General features: G+C 41.5%; 1 protein-coding gene across 7 annotated transcripts in view; it reads left to right on the forward strand.

Moving 5' to 3' along the window:
- Positions 1–13,948, forward strand: part of camkk1a (calcium/calmodulin-dependent protein kinase kinase 1, alpha a) — a 62,101-nt gene that overhangs the window by 39,401 nt on the left and 8,752 nt on the right. For all 7 annotated transcript variants that reach the window (XR_004790280.2, XR_004790278.2, XR_004790279.2 and 4 more), the window contains 7 exons: positions 2,983–3,019; positions 3,427–3,448; positions 5,501–5,589; positions 9,122–9,321; positions 10,978–11,031; positions 11,320–11,393; positions 13,084–13,171. Coding sequence is in view for 4 of the 7 variants with exons in the window: in XM_035626649.2 (XP_035482542.1) it covers positions 2,983–3,019; positions 3,427–3,448; positions 5,501–5,589; positions 9,122–9,321; positions 10,978–11,031; positions 11,320–11,393; positions 13,084–13,171 (564 nt within the window). In the remaining 3 variants the exon portion in view is untranslated. The remainder of the gene's footprint in view (positions 1–2,982; positions 3,020–3,426; positions 3,449–5,500; positions 5,590–9,121; positions 9,322–10,977; positions 11,032–11,319; positions 11,394–13,083; positions 13,172–13,948) is intronic.

The following is a 13,948-nucleotide window of genomic DNA, read 5'->3' on the forward strand; positions in this document are numbered from 1 at the left end:
AAAGGAGAGAACAAAATCTAGGGATGAACTGATGGGGAGATGAATGACCCTCGTAAATGACATTGAAGAGATTCAGAGAAATTCAAAGAAACACTCAAAAATAAAATTATTACCCTGGCTCCGTAGATGAACTGCGGGGGACCTAGCCTTACTCATACCTCTCACATGGCATCTCCCCTACTAACCTACAATTCTTTCCATAACCCCCAACCCTTCCCCTAGAGCACAGGTTCTCTTTATTGACCCCCACCCAACCAGTCAAATGGAATACACATCCATCCAACCAGTTCAGGCACATTGACCCACCAAAGTCTAATCTGTTGGGCCATAGTGACATAAAAGATGTCTAAAGGTGTATTCACACCGAACGTGAGAATAATTATTTGCGTGACTAGATTACATACATAGTCAATGCAAAAACGCGACTAGACGCGAATATGTGTGTTTTGCACCATTGCATCTTGACTACTGGTTATATTTTACTTGAAAAAACTACTAGTATTAGCTGAATATATTACTTTCTAAAATCATAGTATTAGGTGTTTACCCCCAAAAAGTTTAAAAGACCTGAAATGGGGTTGGAAACCATCCACTCTAACTCCCTCATTGAGGGATTCTGAGACTATGAATATTCGTGATATGCAAATGACGCAGGCAGCGTGCCCCCCTCACCAAAGCTGCTTGCACTAGGTTGACCAGTGGAAGAATGTGCACAACAAGATGGCCAGCGGCAACATTGGCGAGATTCCGCCATAAAACTTTCATGAACTGATAACGATAACTGTCTGTTGACACACCTGCCGTCCTCTCATTGATGCGCTGCCTCTGCTGCACTGGAAGTTTTCCGGTTTCTGTCGAATTTGCATATTCGACAGCGATTTGTTTTCTGTATTTGTGACGTACCCAATCTAGCTTGCCCAGGATTCATTTGAATTTCAAATTGTACAGACAATCTCTTACTCCAGGAGAGGAATGTGAAAACACCTCTATAGTGACAACATTTGCTCAGATACAAGTCCCTATAGTCGATGTCAGACTTTTAAGAGGACCTTAATCAGCTCCTTCAGCAACAGACTGCTGCACCCTCAGTGTAAGAAGGAGCGCTCTTGCAGGTCCTTCATGCCAACAGCTTTCAAGACTGCACAACATCATGTCTCATCACATCATCAAAACAAACTCCTTGCACTACTTGCAGTGTCATACTGCCATACTGTATTCCATTATTCATTATCACCCTCTGTACTTTATATATTTATCTATATTTCACAACCTGTGCAATTTTATCATCCTGTGCAATATGTATTTATATGCATATTTAGTTGTTACTTATTTTTTTTTACCTCAAATCCAATCACTGCATTCAATCCAAACCACTGCACATTTAAGCTTTATTTCACGAGGACGATACTTATACAATATTTTTGCCATATTTTCTATAATTTTGTACCTCTTCCCTTGTTGCCTTGAGTTTTGTTGCTGCTGTACCAAGTGGGTTTCATTATCCTGAAATCCTAAAAAGAGCAAATAAATAAAGCTTTGGTTAAAAATAACTGAATGTGATTGTCTAGAACATACTGTAGCTCTTCTGTTTTAGTTTCCTTTACGTTAGTTTTAACCAAAACAGTAATACACATTTGCCTTAATTTGAAGTCAGATCATGACCTTGCAATTATATTTTTGGAGTTTATATTTTACATGATTTGCCAGTAAGAGCATTAGTTTTCCCTCTAAAATCTTGTGAATTATAAGATGTCAAAAATGTAATCCTTGTATTTGATCCACACTACCTGCACAGAAGCCTCCAGGCAGTCTCACATCCTTCTGAACTTCACAACAACTGTGCACTTTACCATGGCACGAGTACGCATGCTTGTTGTCTCATCTGCGGGTTGACTAGAGATGTTGAGCTAATTTGAGCGATTCCGTGAGCGCCTCCCACAACACGCATTCCAAATGCCTAAGAGGCGTACGTCCCTGGTCATTGCGCAACACCGTTTAGCAGGTACATAAATACATGTAGAATTATATTATAACTCGAATTGTAGAGTTAAACAGAATAATGTCAACATAATGAGCTGACATTTGTATGTACATTTAATTTATATATGTATAATTGCTTCAAAGTGATGTGGGAGGACTATCCATATGTGGTTCTATCCATGGTTTAAATAACAGATCTTGACCACTCGTCAGAATGAGAAAATGGTTAATACGGGAAGTTCTCCTAATGCACTCGTACACAAGATTTAAGAACAAATCTGTTCGTACAAACGGATCTTGCATGAGGCCCAATGTTCTGCAGTGATGCCAGGTTTGCAGAACTAGATTGGATTAGAGAGGAGTGGTTCTGTTCAGGCAGGCAGAGATTGGAAATGCAAACGGAATTTACTGCGGCGGGTCAGACTCTGTTTTAGAGTGACTAAAATGGACACCTCGCGATGAACACTTGTAACCATGGTAACTGCACACAAAAGCAAAAGTTCTGTGACGTCAAACTTTTCAATACTTTTAAATTACACACACTTGATCTGAGGCCCAAGCAAGTCACTTTTACCCAGTTCCTCTGCAGCAGGTTAATCCGGCCATGAACCGGGCCAAGTGTCAACTGCAGAAATGTGAACTTGGACACATATAGAGCTTGTGTTTTAAATTACGGCTCCCAACGACATTACTGACTGCTGAGATTTATATACAGCTTTGATATGAGAACAAAGAAAAGGCCAAAGGGTCATTTTACATCTAGTTATTTAAGTATCAAGGGCCCTGTCATCACAGTTCCCTCTTATAACTCTGCTCAGTCCTTTTTTAAGCAACAAAAGACTTCATCTCCCCAATGGGTTTGGTCCTGATTCAACAGTGTCAACTTTTGTTTAACCCAGAGACTTAGCACATGTTCATTTTCACGTTGTTCTCACCCAACTGTGCCTTGAATGTTTCAAATGGAAATTCCTCCATTTCACTGTGCTGATGTTAATATTGCAGGTGCTGGATGATCCCACAGAGGACAGCCTTCACATGGGTACGCAGATCATATTTTCTTTGTCCAAATCTCTCACTATCTATTTTTACCTTCGCTCAGTCTCGGGCACTTGACACACATGCCACCAACAAGTGTCCATTTCACTTATTCATAATTCAGATCCCTTGCTTCCCTCCACGCCAGCCCAGGGCTCACACACATTATGCAGAAACCTACCATCAGCAATGCCAGCAGGTCACAGTTAATACAGCCCGATGTGGAAAAACTTCTAATGAGTTAAATATGACACATTTAGCTATCAAAGTAGCTGTCAATGAATGATAATGGTGCTGGGGTGTTGCCTCAGTGCCAGGAGTGGTCAAACCCAGCTGGATGAATGAATGAATGAATGAATGAATGAATTGTTCAGTCTGACATGTTCCTTCTGCCTCCCTTTTTTCTGACAGTGTTTGAGCTGATGCCTAAGGGGTGAGTAGAAAACATGTAAATAAATCATTTAATGCTCATCCCCTCTGTTCCACTGCCTTCCATTCTGCATTTCCTCATCTATCCACCCCTCGGTCTCAGCAATGTTCCCCTTCATTACTCCAAGGCGACACAGGGATTGATCATGTCCTTAGTTTTTTCAGTTAATACCTGTGGCAGTTGGCCCCGTTGACGTCTCGGGTCCTAATGCACGGGCTGCTCCTTCCTGCGCCGCGGAGTATTTGGGACGATCTAATGATCTGAGACCTTGGGAAGGAGAAGCTGGTGTCATTTTCACATGTGTGCATGAATAAGTCACACTGCACTTTTTAATAGGAAGATGGGCTCTGTTTGAAATTCGCCTGATTTTTGATAATGACTTTGCTCTCTTGTTTCCTATGGGAGGAAGATGATGACAGCTGAGCCGATTAATACAGCTGCTATTAATATGTCATCCTCTACTCATAAAGATAATATCTTTTTCGTCGTGCTTTAATGCACGGGGTGCTGCTACAGCAACTAATACTTTTGACGTGCAACAACTGTTTGTATCACTTCTCTCAAACGAGTCATATTTGTACTTGTATTAGAACTATGAAAATTGTTTTACTGATATATTTATTGCTACTTGAGTAGTATAACAACTAATGTCATTACCACTAATAAGGACTTGAAATTACGACACTCTGAATAGGCTGATGAGGAGCTTGTCAATCTATCAGTCGGTTTGTTCATACGATTTTAAACCGCTGTCTTTTGTCAAGCAAATCTTTCAAAATTAGCTGATTGATAAAACAAGCCATCTGAAAATATTGCGACAGGTCCTGGGAAATTTTATTGTGCATTGTCCATTTCTCTTTCATTAAAGGATTAGCTAAGTAACACTTTCAGGGCCCTGAAAGATCCAGGTTCACTCTATATCAGTAGTTTCTAAATGAACCTGATTTATCACAGAATACAGTGCATTATCAACAGAGGGTCTCTCCAGTACATCTCTTGTCTTGTACAGTGACCCTGTGTCAAAAGCTAGTTTTACAGCCGTAATTGTTTTAATTAATAGTGGGCTCAGTTGCTCTAAAGTAGTGTTTTCTCAATTGTTTTCCACTTTTTGTCACTTTCTGTGTGCCGCGTAATTAACATATGGGGCAATATTGTAACAGCACAGGAGAGATGTCAGGCTGCAACCAACAATTATTTTTCATTTTCACAAGGTCTGAAAGTTATTTTTCTTCAAACTGTTGGTTGACGGTTGGTTTTAGTGGACCAATAGTCAATATGTTTGGTTAACTGCACAAAAACCTGCACAAACGTTAGAAGCTGATTCCAAAACAACAATTAGTAAATTATGATTTTTTTTTTCTGCCAATTAAGTTTCTGTCAATCGACAAAGTGTTTCAGCTTCAGCGTTTCTGGGTGACTGGGAAGTATTGGAACTGAGTGAGTGCTAAGTATTAAAACTGCCATGTATTCTGGGGTTATGGTTTGAGCCGACACAGTTTGTTCAGCACATGGTGTTCTGAAAGGCATTTTATCTCTGCTTTGAATGATATGATTATTATTGTATTCATATAAATGGCTAAAGATGGAGATAGTGGGAGGGTGCGTACAAATATATGTTTATATATTTCTAATATTGCTTTTGGTGCATAGTGAATGATACAAGAGCGTTATAACTCTCTCCCTCTAGAAATCATTTTGTTAAATGGTTTGTTTATGTCCTGTGAGAAACCTTACACTCAGTTCAGAAGATACTAAAAAAATGCTTAATGTCTGGATAGATGTTTCCCATTTGAATACCCTTGACTTTTGGAATCAAATTACAGTGGTAACGACACAACAGATGCACATAATCTGTGGATTTATCTTGCTGTGTGTGTGTGTGTGTGTGTGTGTGTGTGTGTGTGTGTGTGTGTGTGTGTGTGTGTGTGTGTGTGTGTGTGTGTGTGTGTGTGTGTGTGTGTGTGTGTGTGTGTGTGTGTGTGTGTGTGTGTGTGTGTGTGTGTGTGTGTGTGTGTGTTCGTTCCACTCTGCTTTACTGCCTGTGTGGATTTGAAGTCCAGTGATGGAAGTGCCCACAGACGATGCTTTTTCCGAGGAGCAGGCGAGGTTATACTTCAGAGACGTCATCCTGGGCATGGAGTACTGTAAGTATCTTTTGCATGGATGCATCATAAAGCAATTGTCACAGTGCTTTTAGTGTCCAGGAGAGCATGTCCTTTTCTGTTTCTACAGCTGTACCTCTATATGACACTAATAATGTTGCTGAGCATGTAAAAGCAGAAACATCGGACTTCTGTCTTTCCTACAGTACGCTCTATCAAGTCTCTTAAAGAAAAATAATAATATGATAAAGTATGATAAAATATCATATGATGGCATTTTACTTTTTATCTTGAAGAACAAAGTGTTCTTGACCATCTCTTCCCGTGCCCCATGGGTCTGGCCACAGTTGTGTGCTGGCCACCTCATCAGTGTCGTGTCCTCGTTCTCTGGAGATCCATCCGTTTCACCAGGCTGTGGGTCTAATGATCAGAGAGCAATGCTCCCTTTCTGTGCTCCGAGGTCTAGAGACTCTGACTACACGTATGGTATTTCCACACGATACTTTTATTTGCGCCGGGACACCTCAAGAGTCACCGGTCACATTTGCGCCTCGGTTACATTTCCTGCTCAAGGGTACTTCAGCAGGGCGATTTTCTCACCGCTTGGCTTTTAACGCTGACCCTTTTGGAAATACACAACGACTGTGGAGTATATTTATAAGCATTTTTTAATATAATTTTTATTGATTTACAGATAATGTTTAAGTATTAAGTATTAACTTAGTATGGTGTAATATTGACATTTTTGTGTTACTTGTTCTTTTTGCTGTGGTAAAGAAGTTACTCCAACAAGTAACTAAACGTCTTTGTCTTAAAAGTGAGGAGCCTGTGTTGGGCAGCTACTGTTGGTATAGGTGAACAAATGGAGAGACTTTCTCTGAGGAACATTTTTACATTCAAAACTTGAAATAAAAATACATTTCTAATTTTATCATAATATAATAATATACCAAAATCTCTCAAAATATTTAAGACATGGTTGTTTCATTCATTCATTATTTTACACAAATTATTAATATGACTGTTTATTTCACAATTATTATTATTTTTAATATTAAACCAACCCCCAATATGCCCAATATGATTTTCTCTTGATGGAATAAAGTGAAATTTAAATTAAACTTAAATTAACCATAATTATAAATCTCTGCTGTCTTTTTGTAGGTCACTGATGTTGTGGCTTTTAAATGTAAGTATTATTCAAGATAACAATGTTTAATTGCCAAGGCCTTTAATAAGCCAAGTGCCTTGTTTTTAAATAAAGACCTCTTCAGACAAGAAGGCACCACTTATCCAATCAGAGTGGTGTCCAGGGCTTAGCCGCAGACGGCTGTTTATTATAATTATAATTTTAATATTAAAACCTTTTTGGGTTGTGACTTTCTAAAACAGTGATGTCTGATTGGAGTCCGTTGTCCTGTCCAATAAACCTCTCAAATATATTAATAAAGATTGCTGTGTTAAGGCCAAAAAGTTAAATCCATCCATTACTTTAGTGAAAAAAGGAAAGATTCAGTCGAAAGACCAAAGTGTGAACATATATTTGTGTAAGAAAAAGTGAGTTCTGTGTTAATTCTTCTCCCATTGTTCATCTCACGACCCCTCAGATTTCTCTTGTGACGCTTTGAGAGGGCCTCACCCCCAGGTTTGCAACCTTTGGTCTTAGCTACTGAACAACTAACACTCCGCCCATCTGCAGCAGTAACATGCTACTGACACACACATCCGTCTGTAGTAACAAGTGTTAACAACCACATTTACAGTCCCATGGGGCCCAGTGTGAGGGGTTTGTTCAATGTCCTGTTACCGCATGGAGGGACAGCATTGTAGGTGGGGGCTGGGTGGTGGCGTAGACCCCCTCTACTGAGGGATGGTTCCTCTACTTTGACATAAGCAGCGTTTCCAACGCAGGAACTATACCCAGTCTAAATTTAGTTCCTGGGTAATTTATTTACCCTGGAAAAAGACCCTGCTCTGAAGGTAGTACTAACCAAAGGTTAGGAACTATGGGGGCGCGGCACCAGTGCTGAAGAATTATGATTGAGTACTCGTCGCTTTTTATTTCACCCGCCATGTTTAAAATCCGGTGTGCAGCTGCGAGCTCTCTACTGTTTGGTTTTTTAACTGCGCTCCGTCACGGACACGCAGAAGAGAAGCTGCGATAGGTGGGCCGACGGCGAGGTGCAGGCTCTGCTGAGCATTTTCGCCGGGACGATGTCCAGCGGGAGTTCGAAACGGCAACGCGAAACGAATGGAAACGTTTTTTCCATGCGTCGTCGACCTGATTTGCATAAGCTTCCCGGGACTACGGGCCGCGGTGGAAGTGGAGACAACAATGGGCCACAGGATCCTATTAGTTCCCGGAAGAGTAGTTCCAGGAACTAATAGTTCTTGGTCCTTGACAGAGAACCCACAGAAGTTAAATACCAGAGTCTCCCCACTAGTCCGTCAGAACTAGAGGCCTTTTGAATGAGAGCTGAAACAAATATCCACAACCAAGTTCAGCTGCCCTGATTGCAACTTTTAGTGAATATGCATCATTGCGACAATTACTTTATATTTTAAGTGCACTTCTGTACTTTTACGTTCTGTAAGTAGGATTTTGAATGCAGGACATTTAAGTCTTACTCTGGGATATTTGTATGTTGTTGTATTGGTACTTTTACTTAATTAAAGGACCCAGGTACTTTATCAGTTGCTGTGTCTTCATAACAGTTTGGTCCAAACTTATTAAGACATCTACAACCAAAGGCCAGACCCAGTTTACATCCACATTACTTTGTTTTCATTTTAAAACGCATCACTGTCGCTACGTTTGCGCCTGCCGTCCACACTACTCCGGAGTTTTCAAGCCCCTATAACGGAGTTGTTTGGAAATGCTGCCGGTCTTGTTGTAGTTTGAAAACTCCAGGGCTGCGATGTAGTTTGAACAGGTCGAAAACAGAGATGTTTAGAAATAATGGCTCAGTCACCCGCATTCGCTGCCTGATTGGTTCTCACTGATCATGACTCGCCTAAAACTACTAAGTACTAGTTCCACCTCGTCGCTTCAAGAAAAGAAATCTCTGCTCTTACTTTTCACTATTGTTGTTTCTTGTTTGTAGTATTTTCTTTAACTTAGTAACCAACTGTAGAATAGTTACTTAGTAACGTAAATCGTATTAGTATAAGTGTAGCCTTAACCTCTAACCATCTACTGTATATATTAATGTTCCTCACAGCATGAGGAACATGAATAGCATGATAATGATTGTAGTGTTCCCTGCAGATTGTAGTGTTCCCTGCAGAAACATCTTGCTATTTAATTTTTGAAGTAGTACGATTATTGTCAATTATTGCGACACCCCTAAGCAAATGGTTAAGTTTTTATACAACTCTCAAAGGATGATTGAGAAGAATAAGAAATATCAAACCGAGATTGCACCAAGATTCAAACAGATGGGCACGAGTTCCTCCACATTTCCCCAGGGGATGAGCTGTTTTCCATTTTAGTCATCATGATGTTGTTTTTCCTGGTTTTATTATAGTATCCCTTTTAAAACCTGGCAAATTAACGCCTCTTTCTCATTCTCAGTGCACTATCATAAGATTGTCCACCGGGACATCAAGCCCTCTAACTTGTTGCTGGGGGATGATGGCCACGTGAAGATAGCGGACTTCGGGGTCAGCAACCAGTTTGAGGGCAACGATGCTTTGCTGTCCAGCACAGCTGGTACTCCAGCCTTTATGGCCCCAGAGACACTGTCAGATCAGCGCAAGAGCTTCAGTGGAAAAGTGAGATACAGTACTTTAATCTGTGTGTGTGTGTGTGTGTGTGTGTGTGTGTGTGTGTGTGTGTGTGTGTGTGTGTGTGTGTGTGTGTGTGTGTGTGTGTGTGTGTGTGTGTGTGTGTGTGTGTGTGTGTGTGTGTGTGTGTGTGTGTGTGTGTGTGTGTGTGTGTGTGTGTGTGTGTGTGTGTGTGTGTGTGTGTTTTTGAAGTCAGGAAGGTTACAGCAGCTGCCGATTTGAAAATGAGAACCAATAAACCCGAGATGAGATTTCAGACCTTTGCTGGCCTGTTAATCCGAGAAGCAAATTGCCATTGGCAGTAGTTTCCCCTTTGTCTTATCCGGTATAAGTGACCAAAATCCTACAGAAAACAAAGACATTACCAGTAAAGGAGTGGAGCAAGATTATTTGGTTTACATTCCTGTTATTGAATAGGGAAAGATTCACACCATTAGACAGTACTGTTGCTACTGTTTTACAGTCAAGCAATGACCAGTCATGTCTGTCACGGATGACCTGCCACTTCATGATGATGATCGATTACCACCTGCCTCGACAGTAAATCCACATTATTTGGCTGAATGACCGTTGAAGTCACACCAGTGGGCAGCTGGCCGAGCGTTGTTGAGAGTTTCCCCATTGGCTGCTGCGCTTTTAAAATGAATTGGTGCAGACGTCATCAGGGGGCCGTTTGCAGGCAGGGTTGCCAAGCCAGCACCTCGGTCTGTTAGATTTACAGTTAGACTTTGTCAACATTTTTTTTTTCAAATGGCACCTAGCGACAAATCTAATGACAAACTGTAGTTACCTTCCACGGAGGCAAGTTGCCAGTACTGCTCAGCGAGCACAAAGTTGGGCTTTTCCTCCATAGTTAAACTGTATACTTGATTTTGTCGTCGCTTTTTTTCATTACAACTGAAAGAAATTGATTGATGTTGTTGTTTTGAGGCTTGTGCAACCAGCCTTACCTGCTGATCTATGAACAATGACCTACCAAGCCTCAGGTCTCAACCCCCTGACACCCTATTCATTTCCAACGGTATCCATAAAATTCAGGGTTCCTTTCTGCAGTGGCAATCACCAATGGCATACAGATGGATTTACCCAAGGAAGGACCTTGCGTGTCCATAAGAAAGGGGCCCGAATAGAGTAGCTGATTGCAGGAAAAAGAGCCTTTCAAGTACCTCAGCCTACTGTGTCCTCGAGCTTTGAAGAAGGACCTATCCCTGATTAGTCTTGCATTGGTCTTGATTTATTATTGATTGGTCCCGCCCAGAGAGCTTTGTGCCCATTATTCACCAAAATTCGTGATTTTGGTGCAATTTAGCAGTGAAATTCTTTTAATATCCCTGTCGAAACCTTCAGCTAGAACAAGTTACACATGTCAGAGGAGAGGGAACAGAACTGAAGGTTGAGAGGACGACTACAAGCCTGATGAGAAGTGGTTCTGCCACTGCTGATCATACAAATCCATCTCTCCAAGCTGGCTGATGGTAGACGTCCGCAGAAAATGTCTCATAAATCACTGTAGGCAATCTGTATTGATATATGTATGATATTTGTTTATGTATGTGGGATCGTTGTGCTTCTAAATGTCAAAGTTTTTTTCTGTTTGCTTGCCATTGTGTCACATTAAACATCACTACTGCTGCTTTCTTACAGGCTCTGGACGTGTGGGCCATGGGAGTTACACTCTACTGTTTCGTCTTTGGAAAGGCAAGCCTGCAAAAATTTTCTTTCCCACAGTCACTTATCATGATCCGGTCCACAAACTCTAACAGTAAAGGCTGGAAAAGTGTTAATTTCACAGATTCCAGTGCTTGTTAGCAGCCCCCAGTGACACTTTGAGTAGGAACACTTTGATACTGCACCCGTCTACTGACATCATTCATTTTAATGGATACCAGAAGCTGCTGATCTTTGTCTTGGTTGTGTTCAGGGATACAGTGGTAATTCAGTGTTCCCTCCTTGTGTTTTTCTCTCTTTCTTCTGCCTCACCTGCAGTGCCCATTTATTGACGAGTACATATTGGCTTTGCACAATAAGATAAGGAGCAAGCCTGTGGATTTCCCAGAAGCGTAAGTCCATCTCCTGCATCCGTCCTTCTCCTCGGCTTGATTAAAAGACACAGCAGTGACGTTCCAGCCACCTCTGTTTGCTATCACCTAATTTGTTCCAGAAGCATTACATTGTCCCTTCCATTTACAAAAAAAATTAAAAGCCTAGCGCAGCAGTCTGCGCCAGCACATAGTAAATGTCACCTGCATGTGATCAAAACAAAGCACTGGCGAGAGAAAAAGCAAACCGTGGCGGCAGCCGCCTGGACACATGCGAGCTGCTGCGCTGCGCGTCCCCTATCTCCCGTTCTCCCGGAAAAGGTTAAAAGAAACACGGCGGTCTTGTTGGGTGAATAATGCTGAGACGACAGCGAGAGAGCAGGAGATAAAAAGCCAGGAAGGGGCTGGCTGTGGTGATAGACTGGAGTATAAACACGTCGCATGTGAAGGGGCCGTGAGTGGCAGTTGGAGGATGTGTCAGTAAAGGGTGTCATATCATTAATGACTGAAGTGTCTTCCCCCAACACGCTCAAGAGAGTGTGTGGTGTGCTGAACGCTCCTTCACAAACACACCCTCCTCAGAATAGCTAATGAAATCACCTCCACATCGAACCTATCAATGGCAGTCAGCGGCTCCTGCTTGTCAGCTCTGATGGGGCCATTATACTGTGGGTGTAGTGCTTTAAGGTTTGCTGCTGCCATTGTGATCAATGACTGAGCACCTATAAAACTATTTGACTGAGATAGTAATGACCTTGACTGTTTACAGTCACACTATTCCTCATTTCTGTTCAGTGAAGTTACTAAAAAGTCTCACAGTTCCTGTCAGGTGCATTCAAGAAACCCCTTCTGCCGTATTTTCTGTTATTTCTAACTGTTTCAAATGTTTATCAAGTAATTTTAGCTATTCTAGATCTATAAGCATTTATTCCAGCAGTTTATCCATTAAAGTTGACACTATGTTTATACTTTTAGGGTTTACATGCTCTAATGTTCAGAAAAGGCATCAGTGTTCTCACACTGCCCCTTCCTGCAGCTCCTCTTTTGACCCTCTATCTAAAACGCCCCTGGATTTTCTTTTAGCCCCGCCCCCTGATAAACCCCAGCCTGCCCGGATTGGCCACATCACAGTGGGAGAGAAGTCTGAACCAGTTGTTCAGAGCCAGGCTGAAGGAGTTTAGTCAGCCCACAAAAAGAGAGGGTTGCCTTTTTTTTTACAGTTTTGGGAGCTGAGTCCGTAAAGTCTTACAGTTAGGAACGTTTATGAATACCAATTATTCAGACCCTTCTAAAGTAATAACCAGTTGCGGAAAGAAAAAAGAATCAAAATACAATACTGTTCTCTAACCTTGGATTTAAATACTGGATCGGTTTACCTTCTTTTACCTCTAAAGATTATTCAAATTTAAAAAATCTGTTGGTGTATTGACCTTTTGGTTGATTGTTCAGACATTTGCATCTGACGAGGAGTTGCGAGCATATAGATATAGGTTGGGAAACATTGTTTTAGATTAATTTGATAAATGTCTGTCCTTAATGACCACAGGGCCAGTCTTTTACGTAATATCTATGATGTAATCAAGACACTTCAAATAATGCAACTCTGAATGCATGAAACATTCTGGTTGAAACCGGACCACGGATGAATCTCATTTCAAAATTTTACACATGCTCCAAAGCTTCTGTATAATTATCTTTTGTTTTCCCGCAGACCAAAGATCAGTGAGGAGCTGCGAACTCTGATCTTGCGGATGCTGGACAAGAACCCAGACATCCGGATCACCATCCCAGAGATCAAGGTAGCGTAGAGAACAAAGAAAAAATGTGAAATTACCCCCAGGGGTTCGCCACTTTTAGTTTGGGATGTCCTCTCTCCGCACTGATGGTGGCTTGTGGCATTCCGACCTCGCTGTGATAGTGCAGCAGGGTTCATTAGTCATGCTGCGTTGCTGCAGGGCATGATGAAACCCGTCTGTCCCTATGGAGGGAACGGGCGGAAACAGAGTCAGTCAGTATGGGGGGGGGGCAGTGAGGCCCTGGACCAGCCATGAGTAGATGACTTTCCCCGCTCCCCAGGTTTCCATGACACAATCTAATCGTGTCAGTGAGTCACTTTTTCACCAGAGACTCTGTTTGTGTTTATGGAATAATAAAGATAACTTGGCTGCCAGGCATCACGCATGTCCCTTGCACACAAATACAGTCGCACACAAACAAAGTTTAAAGAAGAAACTCCTGTCAGTCAATAAAGATTTGAGGACTACAATGTCACTGTCAATGTACACATTCTGTGGTCACGTCGGAACTCTGGAGGTGAGAAAGGAGATATATGATCATACTAATAAGCATAAATACATTAGTGAGCCATTACACTGGGAGATAATATAGTGCATCTGGAAAGTATTCACACCGCTTCACTTTTTCAACATTGTTATGTTACAGCCTTATTCCAAAATGGATTAAATTCATGACAAAGTTAAAAAAAAGTTTGTTTGGAATTTAACATGTACATAAGTATTCACAGCCTTTGGTCAATACTTTGTTGAAGCACCTTTGGCACCAATTATAGCCTCAAG

Source organism: Scophthalmus maximus, chromosome 2 (genome assembly GCF_022379125.1).
Source record: "Scophthalmus maximus strain ysfricsl-2021 chromosome 2, ASM2237912v1, whole genome shotgun sequence".
NCBI classification, from domain to species: domain Eukaryota; kingdom Metazoa; phylum Chordata; class Actinopteri; order Pleuronectiformes; family Scophthalmidae; genus Scophthalmus; species Scophthalmus maximus.